Consider the following 26,801-nt stretch of genomic DNA (forward strand, 5'->3'; position numbering starts at 1 on the left):
ATTACTTATTATTCTATAGGCACGGGGTCTACTGGTTTGTTTTAGAAAAATAAAACAAGATTTTGGAAACTAAAGATCAGGCTAGTTGTTCAGAAATGACGGCGCAATGAGAGAAGGGAAGGAATGGGAGTCCAGTATTCCTTATAGTCACAAATTGTCTAAGAAGCTTTTCCCTCTGCATCAACGTCTTTCAGGTATTCAATGTAGATGTGGGACAGTACCTTAAATCTGGTAAGTGATGTAATAACAAGGTAAGATCATCAGGTTCTCCATGTGTCACTGGCTCTGTGATGTTCACGTGGATCCCATGTTTCCACTTGCGGTATGCAGCGGGCGGCTGTGTGAGTTACTATTTCCTCCAGATGGAAACTCGATCGCAGCGCTTTTGGTTCCGCTTTACTCCGTAGTGGTCCGTATAGGAAAGAAAGGGATACGGAAAAAATAGTGCAGCAGAGCTTCCGACTCGAGTTTCGCCAGTAGCGGCTTCTTCCGGGATGTTTTAGCACTGGTAGTGCTTTTTAAATGTTTTTAAATGTATGTGTTTTGATATTTACCTATAATAAAGCTTTCATAATCTATGATATATTATGGGCATCCCTGCTTTTTTGTACAGTTTGCATCCAAAATAATATGTAATGTTACTAATAAATCACTGACTGGTCATTTATTTCTGCACTGTTGCATGTGATGATCATTGGGTGACACTCGACATGCTGTCCATTTCCTTCTGATCATCCTTGAGATGTTTCTACTCAAGTTCTGCTGTGTTTAATTAAACTGATTGGACTTGATTAGAAAAGGCTTACACTTGTCTATACAAGACCTGACAGCTCACAGTGCATGTCAGAGCACATGCAAATCATGAGATCTAAGGAACTGTCAGCACCTGTCCAGCAAACCGCGCAACCACAACCAGGCTTGGCGCTAGCTGTCAGACTAGGTAAGTGGTGGTGAACTCACCCTGCGACGTCCCTGCGGGCTAAGGGGCTCAGGCCCTGCCTAAAGCAGATAAACCGCCCTGATAAGGGCGAACCCACTATCAGGAACCTAACTGACGGTCCCTGAGTGACCCTACAAAGTGACAGAAAAACCTACTTCGTCTGGCAGCTGCTGGATGGTGGAGCGGACAGGTAACCGGAATACAGGAATAGACCAGTGTTCACACTGGTGCACAGAAACCAACACAGGACTGAGACAGGTAACCGGAATACAGGAATAGACCAGTGTTCACACTGGTGCACAGAATACAAAATAAGCCCTAAACCAGCTCTGTCAACCAAAAAATATTACATTATGTTATGTCTCCGAAAAGATGGCGATACAAAAATAAATGAGATTTTCTCTATATTAGTTTTTCTTCAGTAAAATTTTATATGTAATTTTTGTGGTACGTTGTATGGGCTGAAAAAAAATACAAAAAGAAAGGAAACCAAAGTTGATGATTTTCTTTCCCTATATTCATTCAAGAGTTAATAAAATCTCATCAATAAGCTACAGACCCACAAAATGAAGTATTTGTAAAGTGTATCTAATGTCACAGAAAATAAGCCCTTATATGTCCAAATTGCCAAAAAAATAAAGATTGTATATCCAATAAAAAGTGACAATGCATAATCTGCTCTGAATGGCGCAGCTTCCCTTTGATGCCCTGGCGTGTGCCCATACAGCAGTCACCACCACATATGGGGGATTGTTATACTCGGGAGAGATTAGGAGTCAAAACTTTGAGGAGCGTTTTGGTATTTTATGCACTGAGAATTTGTAAATTTTTTGAAAAACTGAGCCCTCTCCATAGCCAGTAAGTCTTTGCTGCATATTGCAGCAAAGACTTACCGGTAACACCAGCGATCTGTGCCGGCTCTTCAAAAAGATAGCGCCGCGTGGGCGCCGCCATCTTGCCTAGGTTCATTGCTCCCCGTGACATCATAGGGGAGCGGCGATCCGTCGCCATGACAGCCTCGGGTCTTCCGAAGACCCGAGGCGGTTTCGTTTTCATCCCTTCATTATAATGTGCTGATAGCAGATTGTAATGAATGAGGAGGAAAATCCCCATATACTGCCATACTGTAGTAAAATATAAAAAAAAAAAAAATCTATAAAAAGTGATCAAAAGGTTGTACAGTCCTAAAAATGATATCAGTGTAAATATTATCTAATGTCGCAAAAAAAAAATGACACCACCCACAGCTCCGTACAAGTATAAAAAAAAAGATATTCACGCCAGAAGACGGCAAAATAAAAAGAAAAAAAATTTGTACAGGAGGTTTTCATTTTTGTAAATGTATGAAAACATTATAAAACCTATACAAATTTGGTATCCCCGTGATCATACCGACCCAAAGAATAAAGTAGACATGTCATTTTGGGCGCACAGTGAAAGCCGCAATATCCAAGCCCACAAGAATATGTCGCAAATGCGTTTTTTCACCATTTTCACTGCATTTGGAATTTTTTTCCTACTTCCCAGTACACGGCATGGAATATTACATACCATTAATATGAAGTGCAATTTGTTACACAGAAAACAAGCCCTCACACAGCTCTTTATGTGTAAAAATAAAAAAGTTATAGATTTTTGAAGGTGGGGAGTGAAAAATGGAAATGAAAAAACAGGAAAGGGCCCGGTCCTTAACCGATTAAAGGAGGGAAGCAAAAAAAATGGAAACGCAAAAACAGCGGGAAAGGGTCAAGACTATTGGTCGCTATACCACCCAATACACTTCATGAGTTGTGCAATGGGAGTGATGGCTGAAATCAGTTTGTCACACCAGCCTTATATATGACAACTTATATGTAAATATAAACTTTTGCTACAAAACTACAACTCCCAGCATGCCTTGCTCCTGTCAGCAGTGCAAATACTAATGAGACCGCTGGAAACAGGACATGGCGGTGGTGACTCGCACGAGGCTTCAGTCAGGAATCAAAATAGGAATAAGAGAAAAACGCACAGCTCCGTCTTCACACGAGGAATTAGTCGTTGCGTTTGTTGCCTCCACCAACATGGCGGAGCGAGCGGGACGTCCCCGTGTAACGTCCAGGACCTCTCCCAGGATGCAGCGCGCCGCCAGCCACGTCTAGGATCAGGAGCGATGCCGGGGAGGAGGAGGTAGTAGCAGGGTCCGGGGTGTGTGACCGGCGGAGTTGTCATAGGGGCGCAGTGCAGGGGTGGACCCCGTGCTGTATTGTATTGCACCCTATGGTCATATGTTATTATCCTGTGACCGCGCTCAGAGCCTCAGCCATGGTGGACACGTCCCATCTGTTGCAGGATTGGGACTAAGAGTTTGCAATCACATCAGTCTAGTCCTCAAGACTGTCAGACGGGTAAGGGCTGCTGATAGGAAACTCGCTACTTCCCCCAAATTAAAGGGATCATTGACTTTTATCAAAGTTATGTCTAACTTATAACTGCGGCTGCAGGGAGACATTGGGGTAAGTCCTGAGTTATGGGGGTCCAGCAGATGCTGTTACTTGCAGGTGCTGATCATGGAGGGACATCACCCTCATGCTGAATGCAGAAAAATCTTGTGTTGGTGTCATTCACATCTGCTGTGACTCATTTATTTCTAATCAGGGGCTGCTCCGAAACTACAACCCCCCCAAGTGACATGCTAGGAGTTGTAGTTTTGCACATAAAATGGAGAACATCTACAACATCTTGTGATAGTATCCAGAGGGAGTGCAGTAGGAGACTTGTCATGTTTTCTTAATTTCTTCCCAGCATTGACACAGATTATGGAGTGGACCCTTAATATTAGTGGTTCAAAGTATGTGTGCCGTCTATGGCATGTAACTCATTCCGCTCTGTTGGTGGCTATTGATTATTCTTTACTGACTGTCTATAAGGCCTTTTTCAAAAATTTTATTTTTTTAAAATTGACTTACAAAATATATTAAGATTCAACTTCAAAAGTTGAAAAGGTCTTTATTTTTGGTCATTTGTATGTGATTTTTCATTCATTCCTAGCAGTCAGACCCCCCAATGCTGAGCTTGTTGTTCTCTATTTTGCGGGATAGGGGATAACCTTATTAGTTGGTACATCCTCTTTAAAGGAGTTTTCTAGGAAAGTGGTCACAAGGCCTGTTTTGGCCATTCTGTCCAGGTCTCGGTACATGACTACCACTGATGTAACAAGTGGCCCCATAGGTGAATAGACTGGGCTAAGTGCGTTCCTTTTTCTTTTGGCCCCACTCTCCGAGCCCTTTCCACTTTCAGCAAATAAATGTTATTATTTGTATAAGAAATAGATATACAATGTTCCAGTATACTTTCTGTATCAATTACTCACAGTTTTTTAGATCTCTGATTGCAGTCACTCTATAGCTTCATTGTTTACTTCCTGTGGATAAAAGAAAAACAGCACCTGGTCATGTGATGTCACACAGGTGCACGGCTCAATATATCCCTGGCCATGTGATGTCACACAGGTGCACGGCTCAATATATCCCTGGCCATGTGATGTCACACAGGCGCACGGCTCAATATATCCCTGGCCATGTGATGTCACACAGGTGCACGGCAGGTTATATCCCTGGTCGTGTGATGTCACACAGGTGCACGGCAGGTTATATCCCTGGTCGTGTGATGTCACACAGGTGCACGGCAGGTTATATCCCTGGTCGTGTGATGTCACACAGGTGCAGGGCATGTCATCATGCAGCTCTGATTTTGGAAGCAAGCCCTGTGCACCTGTGTGACATCACATGACTATGGACTGTTTTTTTTTTTTTTTTATTCACAGAAAGTAAACTATGACATTTCCTATAGAATGACAACAAGCAGAGATCTAGAAAATTGTGAGGAATTGATACAGAAAGTATAATGGAAAATAGAATAGCTTTTCATCACAGGAACAATATCAATTATTTGCTGAAAGTGGACAAACCCTTTAAGGGGTGGATTCCAATATGAGATCGGTTATTGTAGCTTTTCCGCATTTTGTTGAATTGAAAGAAAAACTGCAGCTGCTATTTATTACACTCTGCGACGATGCGTTTCCGGTCTTCCTTTCAACCATGAAGAATTTGTGACTGGATGTATCATTGCTTTTTGCTTGTATTTTAGATGGAGGTACCATGATTTTGGATCCTATACCCCCTGCTTTGTTTAGGTTTTAATTCCTTTCAACCAGCGGATGGCTTTCATTTTGTAAACGGTGCAGAAGTGAATAAGCTATGGGTGACAAGACCTGCTCAGTAATAATCTGCGTGGACACAGGCTGTCACAGTGTTACCGAATTCTTATATCCTAGTAATGTCTACATGTTTTTGATTGCAGTTTCCCTCTCAGATGCCACATCTGAAGACAGACAACAGATGGTGTTCCTGGGAAAATGGCGTTACCTTGCTGGGCCGCAATATGGAAGATTCTTCTCACTGTGGGCCTGGTCCTGTTCTACTACTCTTTCTCCATTGGCATCACCTTTTTCAACAAGTGGCTCCTGAAGGTAGGGGTAGGGGGTTCATACCGACATATGACCCAGCAGCACATCCATATGCTACGCCCAGGTTCCGGCCCAGACATAGCATACATTTGGGTGTAAGGGGCCTGAAGTCCATGATACATGAGCATGTTTGATGTGTGGTTTGGCCATATTTCCCTGACCGAAACCTATGTAAGAACCTTGACCTACAGCATCCGTAGTCATCTGTAAGTCATTGCCTATCCACAGGACTACTCCCTCCTACTAGATGTTGTGATGCCAATAGTCGCACTTGGTGGACTTGGTCCAGCAGTCTTAATATGTTGCGTTATATGTTATTTCCTTTTTTTTTACAGAAATTTCACTTCCCGCTGTTTATGACCCTTGTTCATCTCCTGATGATCTTCATTTTATCATCATTGAGTAGAACACTGATGACCTGTGTCAGTGGTCGGGCACGAGTTATCCTATCATGGTCAGACTACCTCAAGAAGGTGGCCCCCACAGGTACAGTCACATTGCTATCTCCTGATTGTTTCTAGAGCATTTATACATCTGGGGTCATGATTATACAGCCTGCTCCCTGTATATGGCTTCAGGGAGATTGTGGGTTTACATTAGCTGAGGAGTTACTGTGTAATTTAGCTTCATAAATATAATATATTAAAACACTTGAGGCCTAAAGAGAAACTTTCAGGGTGATTTGGGACACTAGGCGGTTTATTGTATTAAGTCGCCCTTCAGCCAGTCCCAATGTCCCAATATGTCTGCTATGATAATAAAAACACCTTTATACATACCTTGCTCCTGCTGATCACACAATGAAGCCGAGGTACTACACCCTGGCTTCACCTCGCATGGTTCATGGGTAAGGCTCTGGCCCAATGAAACCAGGACGTTCTTTTTCGGCTTCATTGAATTTCAGCAGAGATACAGGAAGCATCAAAGATGGGTCCACTGTGCCTCATTGGACCCATCTCTTGGTAAGCAAAAAGGTTTTTTCTTTTATAGCAGGCCAAGATGGACCTGTTGGTCGTTTAGTGTCCCAATTCACCCTACCTGAGGGGCTGCTAGTTTAGTTCGGTAAAATCTGGTGACGGGTTACCTTTAGGGGTTGTTAAGAGCTGTAATTGCTATACAGGCGACTAGGTATAAAATCGAGAAGTTTCTTTCGTGCTTATAGAACTAGAGAAAACAAAAACCACGGCTGAAGCCAAGTCTTGGGTCAGATGTCAGAGATAACCGAATTGGTTCTGGAGGAAATCTCATCTTTGTCCTATGGGAAAAGCAGCCTGCTGAGAGGGGGGAGCAATTTAGACTTCTTTGTAACATCTAGCCACAAGCGCCTTATATATAGATCTATATTGCTGGGACAATAAGACCTTCGGTAATGGTCAGTGTTTTGTATTCTCAGCACTGGCCACTGCTCTGGACATTGGACTTTCCAACTGGAGCTTCCTGTACATCACGGTGTCTCTGTGAGTTGGTGGTCAAGATCTAGTCATGGTGGGAGAATGTATAAGAACCGTAGTAACGCACCTTTTGTGTGGTCACCAGGTACACCATGACCAAGTCTTCTGCTGTGCTCTTCATCCTCTTCTTCTCACTGATATTCAAGTTGGAGGAACTGGTGAGTCTCTAATGTTCGAGTTTATTGGGTTCAACTTCTTCTTCAGTAGAATCTAAATTACCTGTTTGAAATAATCTATATATATCTGCCAGATTTATTAGTCATTCCTCCTCCTAGTATTTTGTGATGCCAATAGAGGTTTATGGTAATATATAGGAGCTCATGAGGGTGGGCATTGGGTACAACGGTTCTGGAAAAGTACCAGGAACAAAACTGTATTTGAGGGCTTGTTCTTAAAGTTCTCTGGGAATGTTTGGATAAGTTATCACTTGTTATTTATCTGGTCTTATATAGAAACCGGCTCTGATCCTTGTGGTGCTGCTGATCTCTGGAGGCCTCTTCATGTTCACATACAAGTCAACGCAGTTTGATGCCAGAGGTTTTTTCCTGGTTCTTGCTGCGTCATGCCTGGGTGGGATCAGGTGGACCCTTACCCAGATCCTCATGCAGAAAGCAGAACTAGGTGAGTGCCAACAATAGAACGTGTTACTAATATACAGCTCAATAGTAATGGCAAATATAGACATAATGTTGTTGGGGGTGTGTTGGTTGTTGTGTTTTTTTTTTTTTTTTTAAACAATGTGACCATAAAAGTTTGGGCGCTCACTGGGGTTTTTTTTGGCAATATGATTAAGAGAAAATATATCAGCTGTATATGATGGTCACGTGCAGAAGAAGTATGACACAGGGGAGGGGCATGTGCTATAAATGGTGGCATTATACAGCTGATATCTGCAATTCTCCTTGAATATATAATTTATATATATATATACACTCCTCTTTTTTTGTAAAATAAATTGAAAACATTAAAACTATTCATAATTAAAACTAAATTGCTTATGCATAAACAAATAACATTATTTATTCCATGTGTTAAAAGGCTAATCTGCTTTTTGGACCTCTTGCCGCCCCATAAATGAGTTAATCAAAAATGAATGTTTACCTCAAAATAGCAGACCTTATAATAAAATATGTTTTAAGTATTGCAAGTATTTTATATATTTAGCCCCAGGTAAATGCTCTTTAAGGCAAAACTCTTTTTCCTAATATGTTTTATGAAATTCTTTAAAAAAAAAAATATCCAGCAAAAACAACAAGCACAAGCTCTCATTAGGTTTATTAATAAATAATTGAAAATAAAGTTCTGCTTCTTGACAATCAGAAGGTATACATTGATAATTGAATTACCGTATATACTCGAGTATAAGCCGACCCGAGTATAAGCCGAGACCCCTAATTTTACCAACAAAAACTGGGAAAAACTACTGACTCGAGTATAAGCCGAGGGTGGGAAATGCATTGGTCAAACCCCCCCAGTAGTATACAGCTTGCCATCCCCCAGTAGTATACAGCTTGCCAGCCCCCAGTAGTATACAGCTTGCCAGCCCCCAGTAGTATACAGCCTGCCAGCCCCCAGTAGTATACAGCCTGCCAGCCCCCAGTAGTATACAGCCTGCCAGCCCCCAGTAGTATACAGCCTGCCAGCCCCCAGTAGTATACAGCCTGCCAGCCCCCAGTAGTATACAGCCTGCCAGCCCCCAGTAGTATACAGCCTGCCAGCCCCCAGTAGTATACAGCCTGCCAGCCCCCAGTAGTATACAGCCTGCCAGCCCCCAGTAGTATACAGCCTGCCAGCCCCCAGTAGTATACAGCCTGCCAGCCCCCAGTAGTATACAGAAGCCCACAGTAGTATACAGCCAGCCTGCCCCCACGGCCCTTAAAAAAATAAACTTTTATACTCACCCTCCGATGTCAGCGCGACTTACCGATGTCAGTGCGTCCCGTCTTCTTTCTTCTCCGCGGCTCCTCTTCTCGCTTCCGGCATGGACGCGGCCATCTCTTCTTCTAGCAGGCGCATACTATGACGCGGCCGCTGCTGACATCCTAGTATGCGTGGCCACTAAGAAGACATGGCCGCGTCCATGACGGAAGATAGAAGAAAGAAGAAGAGCCACGGAGAAGAAAGAAGACTGGACGCGCTGACATCGGGGACATCGGTAAGTCGCGCCGACATCGGGGAGCCGCGCTGACATCGGAGGGTGAGTATTTAAGTTTATTTTTTTTAAAGTGGGTAATTTTTTTTTGTTATAGAATCGTGTATAAGCCGAGGGGACGTTTTTCAGCACATTTTTTGTGCTGAAAAACTCGGCTTATACACGAGTATATACAGTACCATTCACCATTCAATGGTTGTTCTCATGGTGGTGCTACATGGGGTGTTCCACCTCTTGTTCATTATTGGTGCAGTGGTTACTAATACCTGCATGTTATCTTCTAGGTTTACAGAATCCTATAGACACCATGTTCCATCTACAGCCCCTCATGTTCCTCAGCCTGTTCCCACTGTTTGTCGGCATTGAAGGTGAGATTTGGCAACTTCTTTGCAATTGTATGTCTAGTACAATCCAAACTAATATTCACAACTACAAAAAACATTGTATTCCGGTGACATTTCTGTGTCTGTATTATTGCCAAATGTCCTGGCCCAAATATAGATTTAAAGACTCAAGAATATAATGGTAATGATCCCTATGATGGGGACAGTAAGGGGTCATTAAACCTCTTGTCGGGCAAAGACCATTGACCATCACATGGATACAAAGCAGTGCTCACAATATCGTATTGTGTACTTGGGCTTGCATGTTTTTGCTTTTGTGAGTTTCTTCGCTTTTCTATCTAAATTCTCCTAATCCAATGAAGTGCACTTCTTATTGTGGCTCTCTGTTCTTGCGTTCTCTGTTTGTTTTAGGTCTGCACGTATCCACTTCAACACAGCTTTTCCGCTATCAGGATGTTCACAGCCTGCTCATTCTATTAGCCACCCTTGGTGTAGGAGGACTACTTGCATTTGGCCTGGGATATTCCGAATTTTTACTGGTTTCTAAAACATCCAGTCTCACTCTCTCCATTGCTGGCATTTTCAAGGTACAGTTCTAGTTATCTTCCTATTGTAAGGTTGTCCATGCATAAATCCATAAATCATTGATAGTTTTCAGAGGTGGTAAATTAAATAAAAATCTAATGAGATTTATTGAGAAATCTATTGAGTGGTCAGTCCATTTCCACAGAGCAAGCGTGTTTCCTCTTTCCCTTCATGATGAGGCCGCAGCTAAAAGCTCACACAGTCAGGACATCAGATACACACTCTTCACATTACATCCAGGGGCACACCAGCCATGAGGCAAATTGAGAACCTAGCCTCAGGCGGCGCGCCTCCTTAGCCTCAGGCGGCACGCTGTATGCGTTTTATACTACATGGCGGCACGCTGTATGCGTTTTATACTACATGGCGGCACGCTGTATGCGTTTTATACTACATGGCGGCACGCTGTATGCGTTTTATACTACATGGCGGCACGCTGTATGCGTTTTATACTACATGGCGGCACGCTGTATGCGTTTTATTCTACATGGCGGCACGCTGTATGCGTTTTATTCTACATGGCGGCACGCTGTATGCGTTTTATTCTACATGGCGGCACGCTGTATGCGTTTTATTCTACATGGCGGCACGCTGTATGCGTTTTATTCTACATGGCGGCACGCTGTATGCGTTTTATTCTACATGGCGGCACGCTGTATGCGTTTTATTCTACATGGCGGCACGCTGTATGCGTTTTATTCTACATGGCGGCACGCTGTATGCGTTTTATTCTACATGGCGGCACGCTGTATGCGTTTTATTCTACATGGCGGCACGCTGTATGCGTTTTATTCTACATGGCGGCACGCTGTATGCGTTTTATTCTACATGGCGGCACGCTGTATGCGTTTTATTCTACATGGCGGCATGGTGGCACGCTGTATGCGTTTTATTCTACATGGCGGCATGGTGGCACGCTGTATGCGTTTTATTCTACATGGCGGCATGGTGGCACGCTGTATGCGTTTTATTCTACATGGCGGCACGCTGTATGCGTTTTATTCTACATGGCGGCATGGTGGCACGCTGTATGCGTTTTATTCTACATGGCGGCATGGTGGCACGCTGTATGCGTTTTATTCTACATGGCGGCATGGTGGCACGCTGTATGCGTTTCATTCTACATGGCGGCATGGTGGCACGCTGTATGCGTTTCATTCTACATGGCGCTAATGTTAGGAGGCAAAAGATTGTCACCCTGATCACATGACATGCTGAGAAGAGGCATTGGACATGGGGAAGGGTAGATGGAAGGGTCCATCTAGCTAGCAGAACACACCTTCTCTGATGCAAGCGAATATAACATAAAATTGATTTTTGTGGATGTAAGGGTAACTATTTTTAGCTAAAGAAGGGTGTCGGTTAGTTAATAGGGCTCTATAGCTGTCACTAGCTGTAATTAAAATGTGGTGACGGGGTCCCTTTAATTTACTACAGGAATTTAGTTTATAATATCAGTTTATTGATTTTTTTATTTATTGCACAAAGTTGTCCAGTACCTTAAACTCTTTGAGGAACTGCATCCTTTGGAATATAAAATAGTCTGACAATGTGATTCTCTTGTCAGGAGCTCTGCGTGCTGTTATTGGCAGCACATGTCTTTGGGGATAAATTGACCCTACTCAACTGGTCGGGATTTGGCGTCTGCATCTGTGGCATTGCCCTGCATGTTGCTTTGAGGACAACCCATACTACTAAAGGTAACTTTCCTCAGAGGGGGCAGCTACATATAACATAGAAATGTACGGTAACTAAAATATAACGTTATTCTCATTGTCTCTTTTCCCCACAGAACACAGAGTGGCTCTAAGCACAGATATGGAACTTCTACTCAGAGGAGGTGAAGATGAAGACGATGAGGAGACGTGACTGCTGGACTGATGATGGACATGGACCTTAGTCCAGATTTCCCTGAGAGAATTGATCATGTGATTGATTGACCTGTGAAGAGAGGTGAACGAACTACATGTTGTACCTCGGAGAAGACGGTTATGGAGTGTGGGAAGTTTCTGACATGATGACCCTGAGAGCTGGTTTCTCCTTCTGCTTCTCCACATTAGGGACCTGCTACCTACCTTCACCACAAAACCACTTTTCAGCTTCTTATTTATTAGGTTTACACTGATCCTTCTCCTAAGTGTTGGAGTTGAACACCAGGGGAACCACAAGTCACAATTTATGTGAAGACTGGACTTTGCTGCCTTTAGTGACAGACGCCCCCTGGTCACTGCCACATTTTTTTTATCCTTATGATCAGCCCAATTATAGATGTTTTCCATTGTAGAGGTGGATGTGCTGAGGTGACATAATCTAAGAGGTTATTGTTCCTCAGTTTACATATAGAAGTAATCTACTTGCATAGGTGAGTGGCACTGTAAGTGCATTGCATTACTTGTTTGGCATACTCCAGAGCTGTATTCATAATTCTGCCAGCTTCTGCACCTTCCTTGCTAAATGTATGTATAGAGCTTTTCTTGTTTGCTTTTATTCTTAAAATCATAACGGTAACGGATGAGCTTATCCATGATCCATGAAAATATAAAAATGTAAAAGATTTGTCCCTCAGCCCATTTTTGCTGACGTGGATCACCCCTTGAAATGAGAAAATGGACCACATGTAGAATGATTGTTGTTGTCCTCCAAAGAAAAGCAATAAAATAATACAGGCAGTCCCCAGGTTACATACAAGATAGGTTCTGTAGGTTTGTTCTTAAGTTGAAATTGTATGTAAGTCGGAACTGTATATTTTATCATTGTAATCCCAAACAGAACTTTTTTGGTCTCTGTGACAATTGGATTTTAAAAATGTTGGGAACCAGGATTAACACTAAAGCTTCATTACAGACACCTGTGATAACTGTTACAGCTGATCAATGTAGCCTAGGACTAAAGCACAATAGGTTACCAATATCCAGAGGTCTGTTTTCAACTAGGGGTCGTATGTAAGTCGAGTGTTCTTAAGTAGGGGACCGCCTGTAGTGTACTTGCCCTCTTCCGGGTCCTGGGTTGTTCCAGAACTTCTGTTTTTCAGACCTTCGTACCTTTTTCGGCCACAAACACAGAGACTGGCTTTGGCCAATGCGTAACCTCCTCAGACCTGCGGACATAAGAGAAAGTAACGTCCCATGGACCTTGGAGGCCACTTATTGGCCATAGTGGGTCCCATGTGATCACCACCACTAGGAATGAGGCTAGAGTAAAATAACTTTTCTGCCCCTCTACTCTGGTCTTGTAGAAGTTTTCCAAAATTTCTGGAAACAGAGCTAATCTGTTTGGGATGCGTATGTGTGTTGACAAACTTGTTCACTCTTTGTTATAGCATCCAGCAGAAGTGTGACTGCAGCTCTGGGGTATAACCACTCTGGACCAATTTATTAAAGGGTGAATCCATGGTTTTTGTATTGTAATATTTGTATGCGTCCATGTAACTTTATGGACATCTCTATGGCCACTGGTTTCTGGAGCCATAAATATCACTTCAGGCATTATCCTGGGAAAGAGGGAGACAGGTGGAACTTTCTAGAAATATAGACATTTAATACAGAAGACAAGGAGGGATATATTCACAGGGTTATACAATCGTTTTTTGGGGGGGTTACAGAGGGGAAGCTTCGGGGACTCAAAAATCCATACTGATTTCCAGGACAGTTCATGCCAGAGGTTTGAAAGTAATAATTTTTGATGTGAGAGATGATTTAAAGAGCAATATGAGCTTCACTTTTTTCAGCCATTTTTTTTCTCTCCAACCAGTGTGCAAACGGTCTTATCTTCAGTAAAACCGTTCTGGAGACTGGTCAAGTTTGGGTGATCCAATCAATTTTAAATCCACTTTATAGGAAACTTTATTTTTGGGTGTGTTTACTAGTACAGTACCTGTACTTCATTCACATCATTCTCAGAATATGGTATATATGATTACTGCTAATAACTGAGCTACACCTGGACTTCTAATAGAAAACATTGGGGTAACCCAACATTGCTACAGTCACCAACCAGGCCCATGCTGTGTGCACCCTAAATGTGCTATTACCCTAGTGGCAGTATCCACCAATAACAGTTGGGATTTCCCTTTAGTTGTCAGGTTGTATTCTCTAAAGGATGTACCACCAGGATAAAGGATCATGGATGTTAATGGAGGCTGGAGCCCCTCAGGCCTAAACCTTTTTTTCTTAAAAACAAGGGCATAAGAACATTATAGAAGATCCTGCCAGAGGGGGCACACACACCAGGATGTCAGTGTGCTTGGTTTAAAATCTTTCATCCTGGATGTCCTATGAAGACAAGGCCAGGACATAACCAGCATTAGCAGCCTCATTGAACATTTGTAATAGCAGTCTTCTGACAAAGGGGTTTTCTAGCGCTCTTGGAAAACTTCCAGGCAGGAACCTGCTCCCAGTTTCAGCGTTGACTATGCCCCTTTTTTAAGTCACTTCTCGTTTGGTCAGAAGTAATGGCAGTCATGTCAACTTTGTTCTAGGTCACAGAGGCTCAAGAAAGCTAACGATTGGTCTTTAAGTTGACGCTTGTGGCCTAGCATAGAGTGTCGGTGAGGAGAAGTGATGATAGAGCCCTGAGCCAGAACAGGCCCAGGCCCTAAATTACTGGAAAACTCCTTTAAAAATCATTGTGTTTCTTAGGTGTCTTCTCAATTCCTACATGATATACATTTAGTTTTTATTTTTTAGAGTCCAGTAACATGTGGCTTAATATTATTTACTGATGGTGTTATTGTGCAGGGTGGTATCCGGTATGTCAGTAGTATTTCCAGATGTTGTAGGCAGATCTGTCGATGGAATATCTGTGGGAAGAAAAAAATGTGACATTAAGTCATGTTTCCGCTATACACTTATAGCCACATCCAGTCCCCGTGGTATTACCTATCTTTGTACAGGATTTTTGTCCACACATGTCTGGACAGCACTTCATATCCCCGTCACAGTTGGAGTCTTGCTTGCATTCTTTGCCACAGATACCCAACGTTAATTCCTTTGTCGGAGGACAAGCGGGGTCATATGATGGAGCTGGCGAATCTAGAACATATGGTAGATATTTAGGGTTGTTTTCATTTATGGGATGCAAATCAGGGCATTGTTTTCTGGCTGCTACACAAAGATGAAGCAGGATCTAGAAAGCTTTGTTCGTATTGTATCGACTGGTGCAGCTCTCGTTTACCTCTAACCCCCTTGAGTATTGGATATTGCTGTAATTGGCAAAGTTACAATTGCTGTTCATAATCCATCAGGAAAGAGAGTTAATCAAACAAATACAGGCAGTACCCGGGTTACATACAAGATAGGGTCCGGAGGTTTGTTCTTAAATTGAATTTGTATGTAAGTCGAAACTGTATATTTTATAATTTAAATTTTAGACAATTTTTTTTTCTTTTGCCCCAGTGACAATTGGGAGTTTCCAAATTTTTGCTGAAATGGGACCAAGGATTATCAATAAAGCTTCATTACAGACATCTTACAGCTGATCATTGCAGTCTGGGACTATAGTAACATCCAGAGAGATCACCAGAGATCACAGTGGGCAGAGGGGTCCGTCAGTAACTATGGGTTGTCTGTAAGTCGGGTGTCCTTAAGTAGGGGACCACTTGTACTTGTAACCTATAAATGTGCCACGTGGGTTTCACATAGGATCAGAGGTCATAAGATCATGTAGATCTGTGAAGTCTTGTTCAGATATGTTAGACCTGTTACTGATTGTTAAACAGGATAGAGCCTAACATGCTGATCGGTGGAGGCTCAGTGATGAGACCCCCACAGATTACGACAACGAGGGGTCTGATGGGGTCCCAGTTACCTCAGTTGGACCCCTTGTCGCTCTTAGAGATTAATGGAGCAGACAACGTTCTGCTCCATTCATCTCTATGGAGAAATGTCCGAGCGCAGCTGAAACTGCCATTAATCCTGGGCAAATCCTTTATCATATTATTGCTTTGTTTATGCCCTAGTTGAAACATGGGCATTTTTACAATGTAAACATAACTCCCAACAGTCCCAGATTTCGGGAGGCATGAGGTATGTCCCAGGACGCTGATAGAGTTGATTACAGTGCAGGGAGCCCTCAGCGCGCTATAACTGTGTGTAGCAGAGCCGCCAGGCGCAATGTGATGGTGTCACCTGCCTGCTGGTTTCACAGGAGAAGGAGAGGAGAAGGTAAATAACTGTGGGTTTTTCATACCTCCCAACCGTCCCGTTTTTGATGGGACAGTCCCGTTTTCTGGGCACTGTACCCGCGTCACGGGCGGCTGGGGGAATGTCACGGATTCCCCCCCTCTCCCCCGCCTCCTACTGGCCCCGTAGATAAGAGCAGCAGAAGCATCGGAGCCAGGAGGAGGCGGGACCAGCCCCTGCTACCTCCTCACATGATGTCTGCTGCTGAGTCATGTGAGGAGGTAGCTCCGCCCCCGGCTGGCCCCGCCCCCTCCGCGAGTCAAGTCGGAGCCCGGGAGAGGTAAGCACCTGAGGGGACTGGGGCACAGGAGCAGGATAGAGGAGAGGGAGAGCTGGAGGACACAGGTGAAGGCTAATGCGGACAGGTGGAGGCTAGTGGGGGACAGGAGGAGGCTAGTGGGGGACAGGAGGAGGCTACTGGGGGACAGGTGAAGGCTACTGGGGGACAGGTGAAGGCTAATGGGGGACATCGGAGGAGGCTAATGGGGGACAGGTGAAGGCTAACGGGGGACAGGTGAAGGCTAATGGGGGACAAGAGGAGGCTAATGGGGGACAGGCGGAGGCTGCTGGGGGACAGGCGGAGGCTGCTGGGGGACAGGCGGAGGCTGCTGGGGGACAGGCGGAGGCTGCTGGGGGACAGGAGGAGGCTGCTGGGGGACAGGAGGAGGCTGCTGGGGGACAGGTGAAGGCTAATGGGGGACAGGTGAAGGCTAATGGGGGACAGGTGGAGGCTGCTGGGGGACAGGTGGAGGCTAATGGGGGACAGGTGGAAGCTAATGGGGGACGCTGGAGGACAGGAGGCTACAGGAGGAGGCTGGAGGACAGGAGGCTGGAGGACAGGAGGCTTCAGGAGGAGGCTGGAGGACAGGAGGCTACAGGAGGAGGCTGGAGGACAGGGGGCTACAGGAGGAGGCTGGAGGACAGGAGGCTACAGGAGGAGGCTGGAGGACAGGAGGCTACAGGAGGAGGCTGGAGGACAGGGGGCTACAGGAGGAGGCTGGAGGACAGGGGGCTACAGGAGGAGGCTGGAGGACAGGGGGCTACAGGAGGAGGCTGGAGGACAGGGGGCTACAGGAGGAGGCTGGAGGACAGGGGGCTACAGGAGGAGGCTGGAGGACAGGGGGCTACAGGAGGAGGCTGGAGGACAGGAGGAGGCTGGAGGACAGGGGGCTACAGGAGGAGGCTGGAGGACAGGGGGCTACAGGAGGAGGCTGGAGGACAGGAGGAGGCTGGAGGACAGGGGGCTACAGGAGGAGGCTGGAGGACAGGGGGCTACAGGAGGAGGCTGGAGGACAGGAGGAGGCTGGAGGACAGGGGGCTACAGGAGGAGGCTGGAGGACAAGAGGCTACAGGAGGAGGCTGGAGGACAAGAGGCTACAGGAGGAGGCTGGAGGACAGGGGGCTACAGGAGGAGGCTGGAGGACAGGAGGAGGACAGGAGGATGATGGAGGACACAGGAGGAGGCTGGAGGACAGGAGGACACAGGAGGAGGATGGAGGACAGGAGGCTACAGAATGAGGAGGATAGAGAACTGGGACCACACCATGTGAGGAGGGGTGGGGGTAGGAGTACAGATAGGATTATGTATAAATTTGGGAGATTAAATAAAAGTGGAAAGTCCATGGGGGGGGGGGGGGGGGCAAAGTAAGGGGCATTGTTCTATGTGGGGACCATCAAGGTCAATATTATACTATGCTTGTGGGTGGGACAATGGGCGTGGTTTAGAAAAAAGGGGGAAGGGCTTTTTGTCCCTCTTTCTCTCGCCCAAAAGTTGGGAGGTATGGGTTTTTATTTTTGTTATTAGGGAGCAACAAGGAAAGAAGGAGGTGGGGAGAGGCACAATAGGAAGGGGACATAATATGAGGGCAAGCTGCAGAGTGGGGAAATTATTTGAGGGGCAAAAGGGCAAAAAGCATTGATTAGGGCAAAAATTTCTGGCACATCTTATGTCTCTCCTATGAAAGTTGGGTTTCCCTATATAGCAGCCACTTAGATACAGCGGCTCAGCTCTATATGTTAGGTGGATTGAACATCTAAGCTTTATGTACCATAGATCCCTATAAAATGGCGGTTTAGATACAGCAGCTCAGCTCCAGGTATCATAGTATCATAGTATATAAGGCTGGAAGGAGACGCAAGTCCATCAAGTCCAACCTTTAAGAATTAAATAAATGTTTTATCCCCATAACCCATGATATTTTCTATCTCCAGGTCTATCCAGGCCTCTCTTGAACATGTACATAGAGTCGGCCATAACAACCTCCTGCGGCAGAGCGTTCCATAGTCTCACTGCTCTTACAGTAAAGAACCTTTGTCTATGGTGATGGTAGAATCGCCTCTCCTCTAGGCGCAGAGGATGCCCCCTTGTCCTGGTCACAGGCCGAGGTATAAAAAGATCTTTGGAGAGATCCTTGTACTGTCCGTTCAGGTATTTGTACATTGTAATGAGGTCTCCCCTCAGTCGTCTTTTTTCTAAACTGAATAATCCCAAATTTTTTAATCTGTCAGTGTATTCTAGTTCCCCCATTCCCCTAATAATCCTGGTTGCTCTCCTCTGCACCCGTTCCAGCTCTACTATATCCTTTTTATACACTGGTGCCCAAAACTGTACACAATATTCCATGTGTGGTCTGACCAGGGATTTGTATAAGGGCAAAACTATGTCTCTATCATGAGAATCTATTCCTCTCTTGATACATCCCATTATTTTATTTGCTTTAGCAGCAGCCGCCTGGCTCTGGTCACTAAAATTAAGTTTACCATCCACCAATACCCCCAAGTCCTTTTCAGCTTCAGTTTTACTAAGTAATTGACCGTTTAGAACATAATTATACTTTTTGTTTCCATGGCCCAAGTGCATAACTTTACATTTATCTACATTAAACCTCATCAACCATTTCTCTGCCCACTGCTCAAGCTTCCACAAATCCCTCTGTAATGCTAAACTATCGACCTCAGTATTTATTACTTTACACAGCTTAGTATCATCTGCAAATATTGAAACCTGACTGTGTAAACCCACTACAAGGTCATTAATAAAAATATTAAAAAGAAGTGGCCCCAATACTGACCCCTGTGGCCTCCACTGGTAACATCAACCCAATCTGAGAATGTGCCATTAATGACCACCCTCTGTTTTCTATCACTAAGCCAATTACTTACCCAAATACACAGATTTTCTCCTATTCCCAGCAGTCTCATTTTATATATATAATGTGTGGGGGCACATTAGCTACTGGGGGGGGGGCTGTGTGGGGGCACATTACCTACTGAGGGTAGCTGTGTGGGGGCACATTACCTACTGGGGGGGCTGTGTGGGGGCACATTAGCTACTGGGGGGGCTGTGTGGGGGACATTACCTACTGGGGGGGCTGTGTGGGGGACATTACCTACTGGGGGGGGCTGTGTAGGGGCACATTAGCTACTGGGGGGGCTGTGTGGGGGCACATTAGCTACTGGGGGGGCTGTGTGGGGGCACATTAGCTACTGGGGGGGCTGTGTGGGGGCACATTAGCTACTGGGGGGGCTGTGTGGGGGCACATTAGCTACTGGGGGGGCTGTGTGGGGGACATTACCTACTGGGGGGGCTGTGTGGGGGCACATTAGCTACTGGGGGGGGGCTGTGTGGGGGCACATTAGCTACTGGGGGGGGCTGTGTGGGGGCACATTACTTACTGGGGGGGCTGTGTGGGGGCACATTACTTACTGGGGGGGCTGTGTGGGGGCACATTACTTACTGGGGGGGCTGTGTGGGGGCACATTACTTACTGGGGGGCTGTGTGGGGGCACATTACTTACTGGGGGGCTGTGTGTGGGCTCATTACTTACTGGGAGGGCTGTGTGGGGCACATTAGCAACTGAGGGTAGCTGTGTGGGGGCACATTACCTACTGGGGGGCTGTGTGGGGGCACATTACCTACTGAGGGTAGCTGTGTGGGGGCACATTACCTACTGAGGGTAGCTGTGTGGGGGCACATTACCTACTGAGGGTAGCTGTGTGGGGGCACATTACCTACTGAGGGTAGCTGTGTGGGGGCACATTACCTACTGAGGGTAGCTGTGTGGGGGCACATTACCTACTGAGGGTAGCTGTGTGGGGGCACATTACCTACTGAGGGTAGCTGTGTGGGGGCACATTATTTACTGGGGGGCTGCGTGGGGGCACATTACTTACTGGGGGGCTGCGTGGGGGCACATTACTTACTGTGGGGCTGTGTGGGGGACATTACTTACTGGGGGGCTGTGTGGGGGCACATTACTTACTGTGGGGCTGTGTGGGGGACATTACTTACTGGGGGGCTGTGTGTGGGCTCATTACTTACTGGGAGGGCTGTATGGGGGCACATTACCTACTGGGGGTAGCTGTGTGGGGGTACATTACCTACTGGGGGGCTGTGTGGGGAGGATAACACTGTCCAAGATATAGGGACAATGGGGAACATAAGATGTGGTGATGTCTAATGGAGAAGATGGAGGACGCGTCACCTGCAGTCACTGGAGGGAAAAGGTAGGGATTTCTCCTGTGGTTTCTGTAGCTGTATACACCGTCAGGTTGTTATTGGCACAAGCACATGTGAGGGGGTTATGTACAGGGGGTCATTACTAAAAGTCTGATACACATGCATTGGGGCCCGTGCCCCGGATCTTTTTCCACCCTAGCAACGCCCCTGGAGGGGGCTATTTAACTGCATGGGAACCACTAAATTTCGTAATAATCTGTGTGGTGATGCTAAGGGGGCGCATTAGACTGTGTGGGGTGCCTTAGCGGTGTGGCCCTAATATGTGTCAATTTTCAAGTTCCTTTGTGGATGGAGATAAGTATCATTGGTAGCAGAACCCATTCAGTAAATGTCTGGGGCAATGTGACATGATTCCAGGATTATTCTCTCCCAGTTTAGCTCTGACCTTAGGTTTTGGGTAATCGACTTGATTTGTCCCAGTGTAATCCAGACTCCGATAATTAAAAATGTTTCCTCTTAGATTAGTGAAGAATATGAAGTATCTGAGGTAAAACTTTATATCTAGGTTAAAGGGAATCTGTCAGCAATGTAATAACATACTCACAGGAAGGTAGTGTACAAATCTAGCCCAACATACTCACCCCTATTGACCTTCATTGCAAAATAAAATTGTGACCCCAAAATAGTCCTGAACTATATTTCATTTATAGTGCCCATTATCACTATAGATGAATCCACTAATGGATCATGTGGATCTATTATTAACCCCTTTCCCTTATCTTCACATAACTGAAGTGTGACATTTAATAGGGGAAAATGTGACACTTTGGAAAACATTGGAAAAGCTAGCTGTATCCTTAACACCTCATCACCGACACTAGTTTTTAGCTCAATGACCAGACTTGATTTTTCAAATCTGACATGTATCACGATAAACTTTAGAATTTTTTTGGAAAATACATTAATTTAGGCCAAAACTGACAGTTTCATAATAAATAAAATGATGAAACGCTCTGCAACGTTTGATGCCCAATTTCTCCCGAGTTTACTGATACCCCATACTTGGTGGTAAACTGCTGTATCCGCGCACGGCCGAGCATAGGATCAAAGCAGCGCTATTCACAGCAGATTTGTATTGTCACATTGTACAAGCTATAAATTTTAATTTTTTTTGGTAATGCGAACATATGAGGGCTTATTATTTGCGTGGTAAGATACAATGTATAGATAATTCATTTTGGGGGTCTATAGCTTATTCATGAGATTTTATTAACTATTTCAAGGGCGACACAAACAAAATCATCAATTTTTATTTTGGATTTTTAGCATTTTTTTCCCCCGCTCGTCGTAACGTAAAAATAATATTTTATCTTTATTCTCTGGTTCACTACGATTGCGGTGATACCTCATTTATATCGTTTTTCTTATCTTTGCTCAATTTTCCTGAGCAAAACCAATATTGGAGAAAGTCGCATTGTTTTTACTATTGACAAATTTTCAGGGCCATAACTTTTGTATTTTTCTGTTGTCAGATCTGGTTGAGGGCTTATTTTTTGCGAAAAGAGTTGTTCTATTCAGTGGTATCATGTTAGGGAACGTAGCTTTTTTTGATCACTTTTTAGAACATTTTTTGTGATTTTGGTGTTTGATGAAAAAATTGTATATTACGGGAAGTTTTTCGTAGTTTTTTTTTCGTCGTTCACCGAGCGGGTTCAATATTGATTTAGATTTATTGTACAGATTAATACGGACGCGGTGATACCAAATATGTACATTTTTCATGTGTTTTTGTGTTTTATATACTGTATTTGCATTATATGTGTAACTGGGGAGATTATGGGACTTTTTATTTATTTAATTATTATTATAAAATGATTTAATCTTTTTTTTTACTGTCATACATTTTCCACCTTTTGGCTTGAACAAGCGATCATCCGATCACTTGTTCAAGCCTCTACACTGCAATACACTTGTATTGCAGTGTATAGTGTAAGTAACTGAGCATGCTTAGTTACATACAGCCGGGTCCTGCCAGGAAGGCAGAACCCGGCGAAAAGAGGAGCCGAGCCGGAAGCCTCGGGTCACTCGCCGGGGGGGCAGCGGTAGGAGGGATCAGATCCCCCGGTAAGCACATCGGGGGGGGGGGGGGGTCCGATCCACGTGGGACACACTTGCACGCCGCTGTCATACTGGACTGCAGCGTGTAAGGGGTTAAACACCCGGGATCTGAGTTTTTCCGATCCCGGGTGTTAGTGCCGGGTCTGGGCTGTGATATCACAGCCCAACATCGGCACTATACTGACCCGATGTCCCGAAATCTTCTTCTGACGCGGCGCCGTAGAAAGGCGTCGCGTCAGAAGAAGTACCCTTAATGACCGACGTAGATTCCCGATAGGGTGGTCATTAAGGGGTTAAGGGATGATTGTTGTTAGGAAAACCCATTTAAGAATCAACGTGCAAAAGTTGATTTTAAAGGGAACCTGGCACCACATTTTTTCAAAATACTGCTAATTAGGGGTTCCTATAGAGCTCTATTAATTAAATGCCGCCCTTCTTTTAACTAAAAATTGTTTCCCTCACGTCCCCATGAAATCAACTTTGTTATTCTATCTGGCATCAGAGGGGACATGTCCTGCTCTGCAGGCCCCCCATCTACTTTTCCCCTTGCCTTATGCCACTTCTCCATTCAGCACTTTATGTCATGTGACCAGAGTGATGTCATCTAAAGTCCTTTATCCTGTAACATTTGCAGAGTCTACCTCATGTATTGATCTGATTGCATGAAATCCCAGCAGCCTCCATTGACTTTTACTCCTCCCAATCCTCCGTGGCATGTTACAGGGTAAAGCAAACATTACTGGGTACAGGACCTTAGGACCTTAGATGACATCACCCTGGTCACATGACATGAAAACTCAATTAAGATTAATATGTCTCAGAAGTACAGATGACCTTTCACTTCCTTCAACAACTCTAATTCTCTTGATAGGTAATACCAGATTCTGATGAAGCTCTGACGGCAACCAGCGATAGTGAGCCAAAGGAAATGCTGTTTTGTGATACGACATATTTTACATGTAATATGCTGTGGTACTCAAGTCCTGTACAGGGATAGAGATTCAGGAAAGGTCCAGTGTTGGGATGAAGAGCTGAAAGAGTTCCTCAATGAATATTTAGAACCTGGGGAGGTCCTTTCTTGGGATGAGGAATTAGCTGAGATTCTTTTTATGAATTAAGAAGATAACACCTAGAATAGAGAATTGGAATGGAATTGGAATTAAAACCCGGGAGAGATCCTGTCCTATGAAGAAGAATTAGATGAGATTCTTTCTAATAATTTAGAAGATGGTGATATCTAGTATAAAAAGCACTAGGATCTAGAACCTGGAGAAATCCCATATTTTGATTTAGAAATGAGAGCAAACTAAACATTAGATTCAGAACCAGGAGAGATCCTGTGAAAAACAACTTGAACATCTAGAAGACATCCTGTACTAAGATTAAGTAAGGAAAGGTCCAGTGCTGGGATGAAGAGCTGGAAGAGGTCCTGATTTTGAACCTGGAGACTTTAGGTCCTGGGATCAAAATTTGATGAAAATTAATTCCATGGATTTTGTAAATGATGATATAAAGATCATCATTGCAGTTAGAATTGGGTGATATATCCTCACTCTATTTAGGTATGGAAGGGATTCCTTAAAGGAAACTCCAGGATTATTAAATGACAGATTAGGGCGGAGGCAGGCAGGAGTAATCTACTATCAGATCTGCTTGTGATGGGAGATTCCTCATTGTAGGTTTCCTTTTAATGAATTTACATCTGGAAATCCTCACTGGATTTGGAAACAAGGGAGAGCTCATTATTGGATTCCGAATTAGGGAAGAACCCCTCACTGGGTTCAGACATGGGATGAAGCTCTATCCTTGGATTTAGATCTGCGACAGAACCTACACATATAAACATGTGCAGGAGTTCCAGTTCCAACTTTAAGTTTAAATTAATAATAATAAAAATTCCTTTATTTATATAGCGCACACAGATTACGTAGCGCTACACAAAGCATGTCAAATCAGCCCCTGTTCCCATAGGGCTCATAATCTAATCAACCTACCAGTATGTTTTGGAGTGTGGGAGGAAACTGGAGTACCCAGAGGAAACCCACGCATACACGGAGAGAGCATACAAACTCTTTGCAGATTTAAAATATTCATGAGCACTGGTAAATTGAAAGCTGAGCTGTGATTGGTTTCCATGTGCAACTAAGAATATTCTGACTTTCAGACAGCTTGAGAAATCTGCCCCATAGACTGCTCACAAGATGTGAACAAATGCTTAGGACCAACTATCCTTAGGAGGCTCCCAATTATATTAAAGGGTTGGATCTGCCAAAGTTTGGTCCCATCCCATTACACATCTTTGATTTTTTAAAGGCACTTTTTTTACCGCCAGTTTACACATAAAAAACGATAAATTCTCCTTTAAATGTTACATATTTTCTAAAAAATCTAAATCCGATTCTACTTATATTTTCAGGATTTTCTGTAGAATAATTTTGGAGAAGACACCTTATTTGCACTTCTTTTGTGGGTTGAATTATGATGAGATGTTCCAGTAAAATCTCTCCATTCATACAAGCTTGACATTTGGTTGTTAGGATGTCTGTCTCTAACTCAATCTCCTGCTCCCCCAAAAGACTAGATTGGGTTTTAGACTCAGCAATACAATGGGGCAGATCCTGCGGTGCATTGTCCGACGAGGGTTCGGGTCTGCCACGATTTACTAAGATCGTGCGCCCGAGTTCTTGCATCCGTCGCTTCTGCACCCAGGTCCGCCGGAGTTCTTCCCGGAGCTTGTAAGTGCGTGTCTTGCGACACATTTCTAAATTTTAAATCCTGCCCATTGCTCGAATCCGTCGGGTTGTACGACGCCCTCCTCCCATTTCTGACACGAGCAAGCCGGCGCCGATGCGTGCACCAAAATCCCGGGCAAAACGGAAATCGTCGGGAAACCCAATGAAAATGCGCTCCGCGGACCCTTAGTAAATGAGCCCCAATGAGTAATATGCTTTGAGTTATATGAGTCTCAATACACAGAATTGTAGAAATAGGCGCTCATTTTGTGTTGGCCCACATACTTAATATCACTTCTTCAAAAAGTACAATCATCATCATCTCAAGGTAGTGGAGAACCCTTCAGACATCAGTGATCTGCCAAAGAATGGTGAAGCAGCACTCCACACAGACAAAATAAAACTCAACTTCTTATGATGGGATTTTTGAGATGGTTGGGGGTTCCAGAAGGCAAATGTTTAGAGTTTTTTTTTTTTGAGGAGGGAGGGAGGGCAGGGTAGAAGACCATTTTTATATCCCTCATTTCAAGAGTTTTTACCCTGGGCAAAGAAGGAAGCCAGCCACTCGCGTACCAGAGGAATGCAGCTTCCCCCACGAGAAAAGATTAGGCCCCGGAGGGAGGAACATTGCAGATGCAGAGCATAGTATGCATTAAGTGGGGCCACAATATAAGGGGACACAAAGATAGGAGGAAAAGGGAAGGGAACCACTATGGGGGTTCTACGAATGGTGGGCCACAATGAAATAGAGGAGGACCATTATGTGAGGGGTAACACGTGGTGGGCGCATCGAAAGCGGGGGCGCAATGAGATGCGAAGGGGGATTATAAAGGATGGGGGCATACATGGGAGAAATGAAAGGGTTAGCAAAGAAGGGGGACACAATTAGGGGGGAGCCCAATGAGAGGGGGGCCAGGGAGGAGGGCCATAATGAAAGAGCGGCATTGTAGGGGCCATTCAGCGGAGGATTATACTGTATGGGAATACTAGGGGACAGGATAAAGGGCATGTCAATGGGTGTAGATAAACTTTCGAAAAAACCCAAAAGTTGGTTGGTGTGAGGTACATTACTATATGATCACTATTATACCTATTTTTATTTCATTTGTTGTGAAAAGTCTCTCACATTATGGTTACATCTCAGTGTAGATTGGGGCTTGGTATGATGTGTGTGGGAATATTTGTGTATGTATAATACCGCTGTCATACCTATGTCATAACCTGCCTCACAGCTACAAAATGTCCTATATAATCACCACAGATAACCCTATTCCACATGCTACAAGTCCTCCATCCAGTTATATACTGAATAATGCAAGTTTGTAACTAGGTA

General features: G+C 44.5%; 1 protein-coding gene across 4 annotated transcripts; it reads left to right on the forward strand.

Moving 5' to 3' along the window:
- The first annotated feature begins 2,871 nt into the window (after window positions 1-2,871).
- SLC35C2 (solute carrier family 35 member C2) lies at window positions 2,872-14,220 on the forward strand. 4 transcript variants are annotated; one of them, XM_072112047.1, is made up of 10 exons: window positions 2,872-3,435; window positions 5,294-5,450; window positions 5,783-5,933; window positions 6,841-6,904; window positions 6,984-7,056; window positions 7,351-7,519; window positions 9,335-9,418; window positions 9,806-9,981; window positions 11,547-11,679; window positions 11,772-14,220. In XM_072112047.1, exons 2-10 carry the CDS (start codon window positions 5,337-5,339, stop codon window positions 11,846-11,848), a joined length of 1,041 nt encoding a protein of 346 aa, XP_071968148.1. In that variant the 5' UTR covers window positions 2,872-3,435; window positions 5,294-5,336; the 3' UTR covers window positions 11,849-14,220. The 4 variants fall into 4 exon arrangements, with proteins under 4 accessions (XP_071968148.1, XP_071968146.1, XP_071968147.1 ...); XM_072112045.1 differs by having other exon boundaries at window positions 2,873-3,327; window positions 5,282-5,450; XM_072112046.1 differs by having other exon boundaries at window positions 2,873-3,109; window positions 5,282-5,450.
- Window positions 14,221-26,801: the final 12,581 nt, after the last annotated feature.

The sequence above is a fragment of the Engystomops pustulosus genome, chromosome 6 (assembly GCF_040894005.1).
Source record: "Engystomops pustulosus chromosome 6, aEngPut4.maternal, whole genome shotgun sequence".
NCBI classification, from domain to species: domain Eukaryota; kingdom Metazoa; phylum Chordata; class Amphibia; order Anura; family Leptodactylidae; genus Engystomops; species Engystomops pustulosus.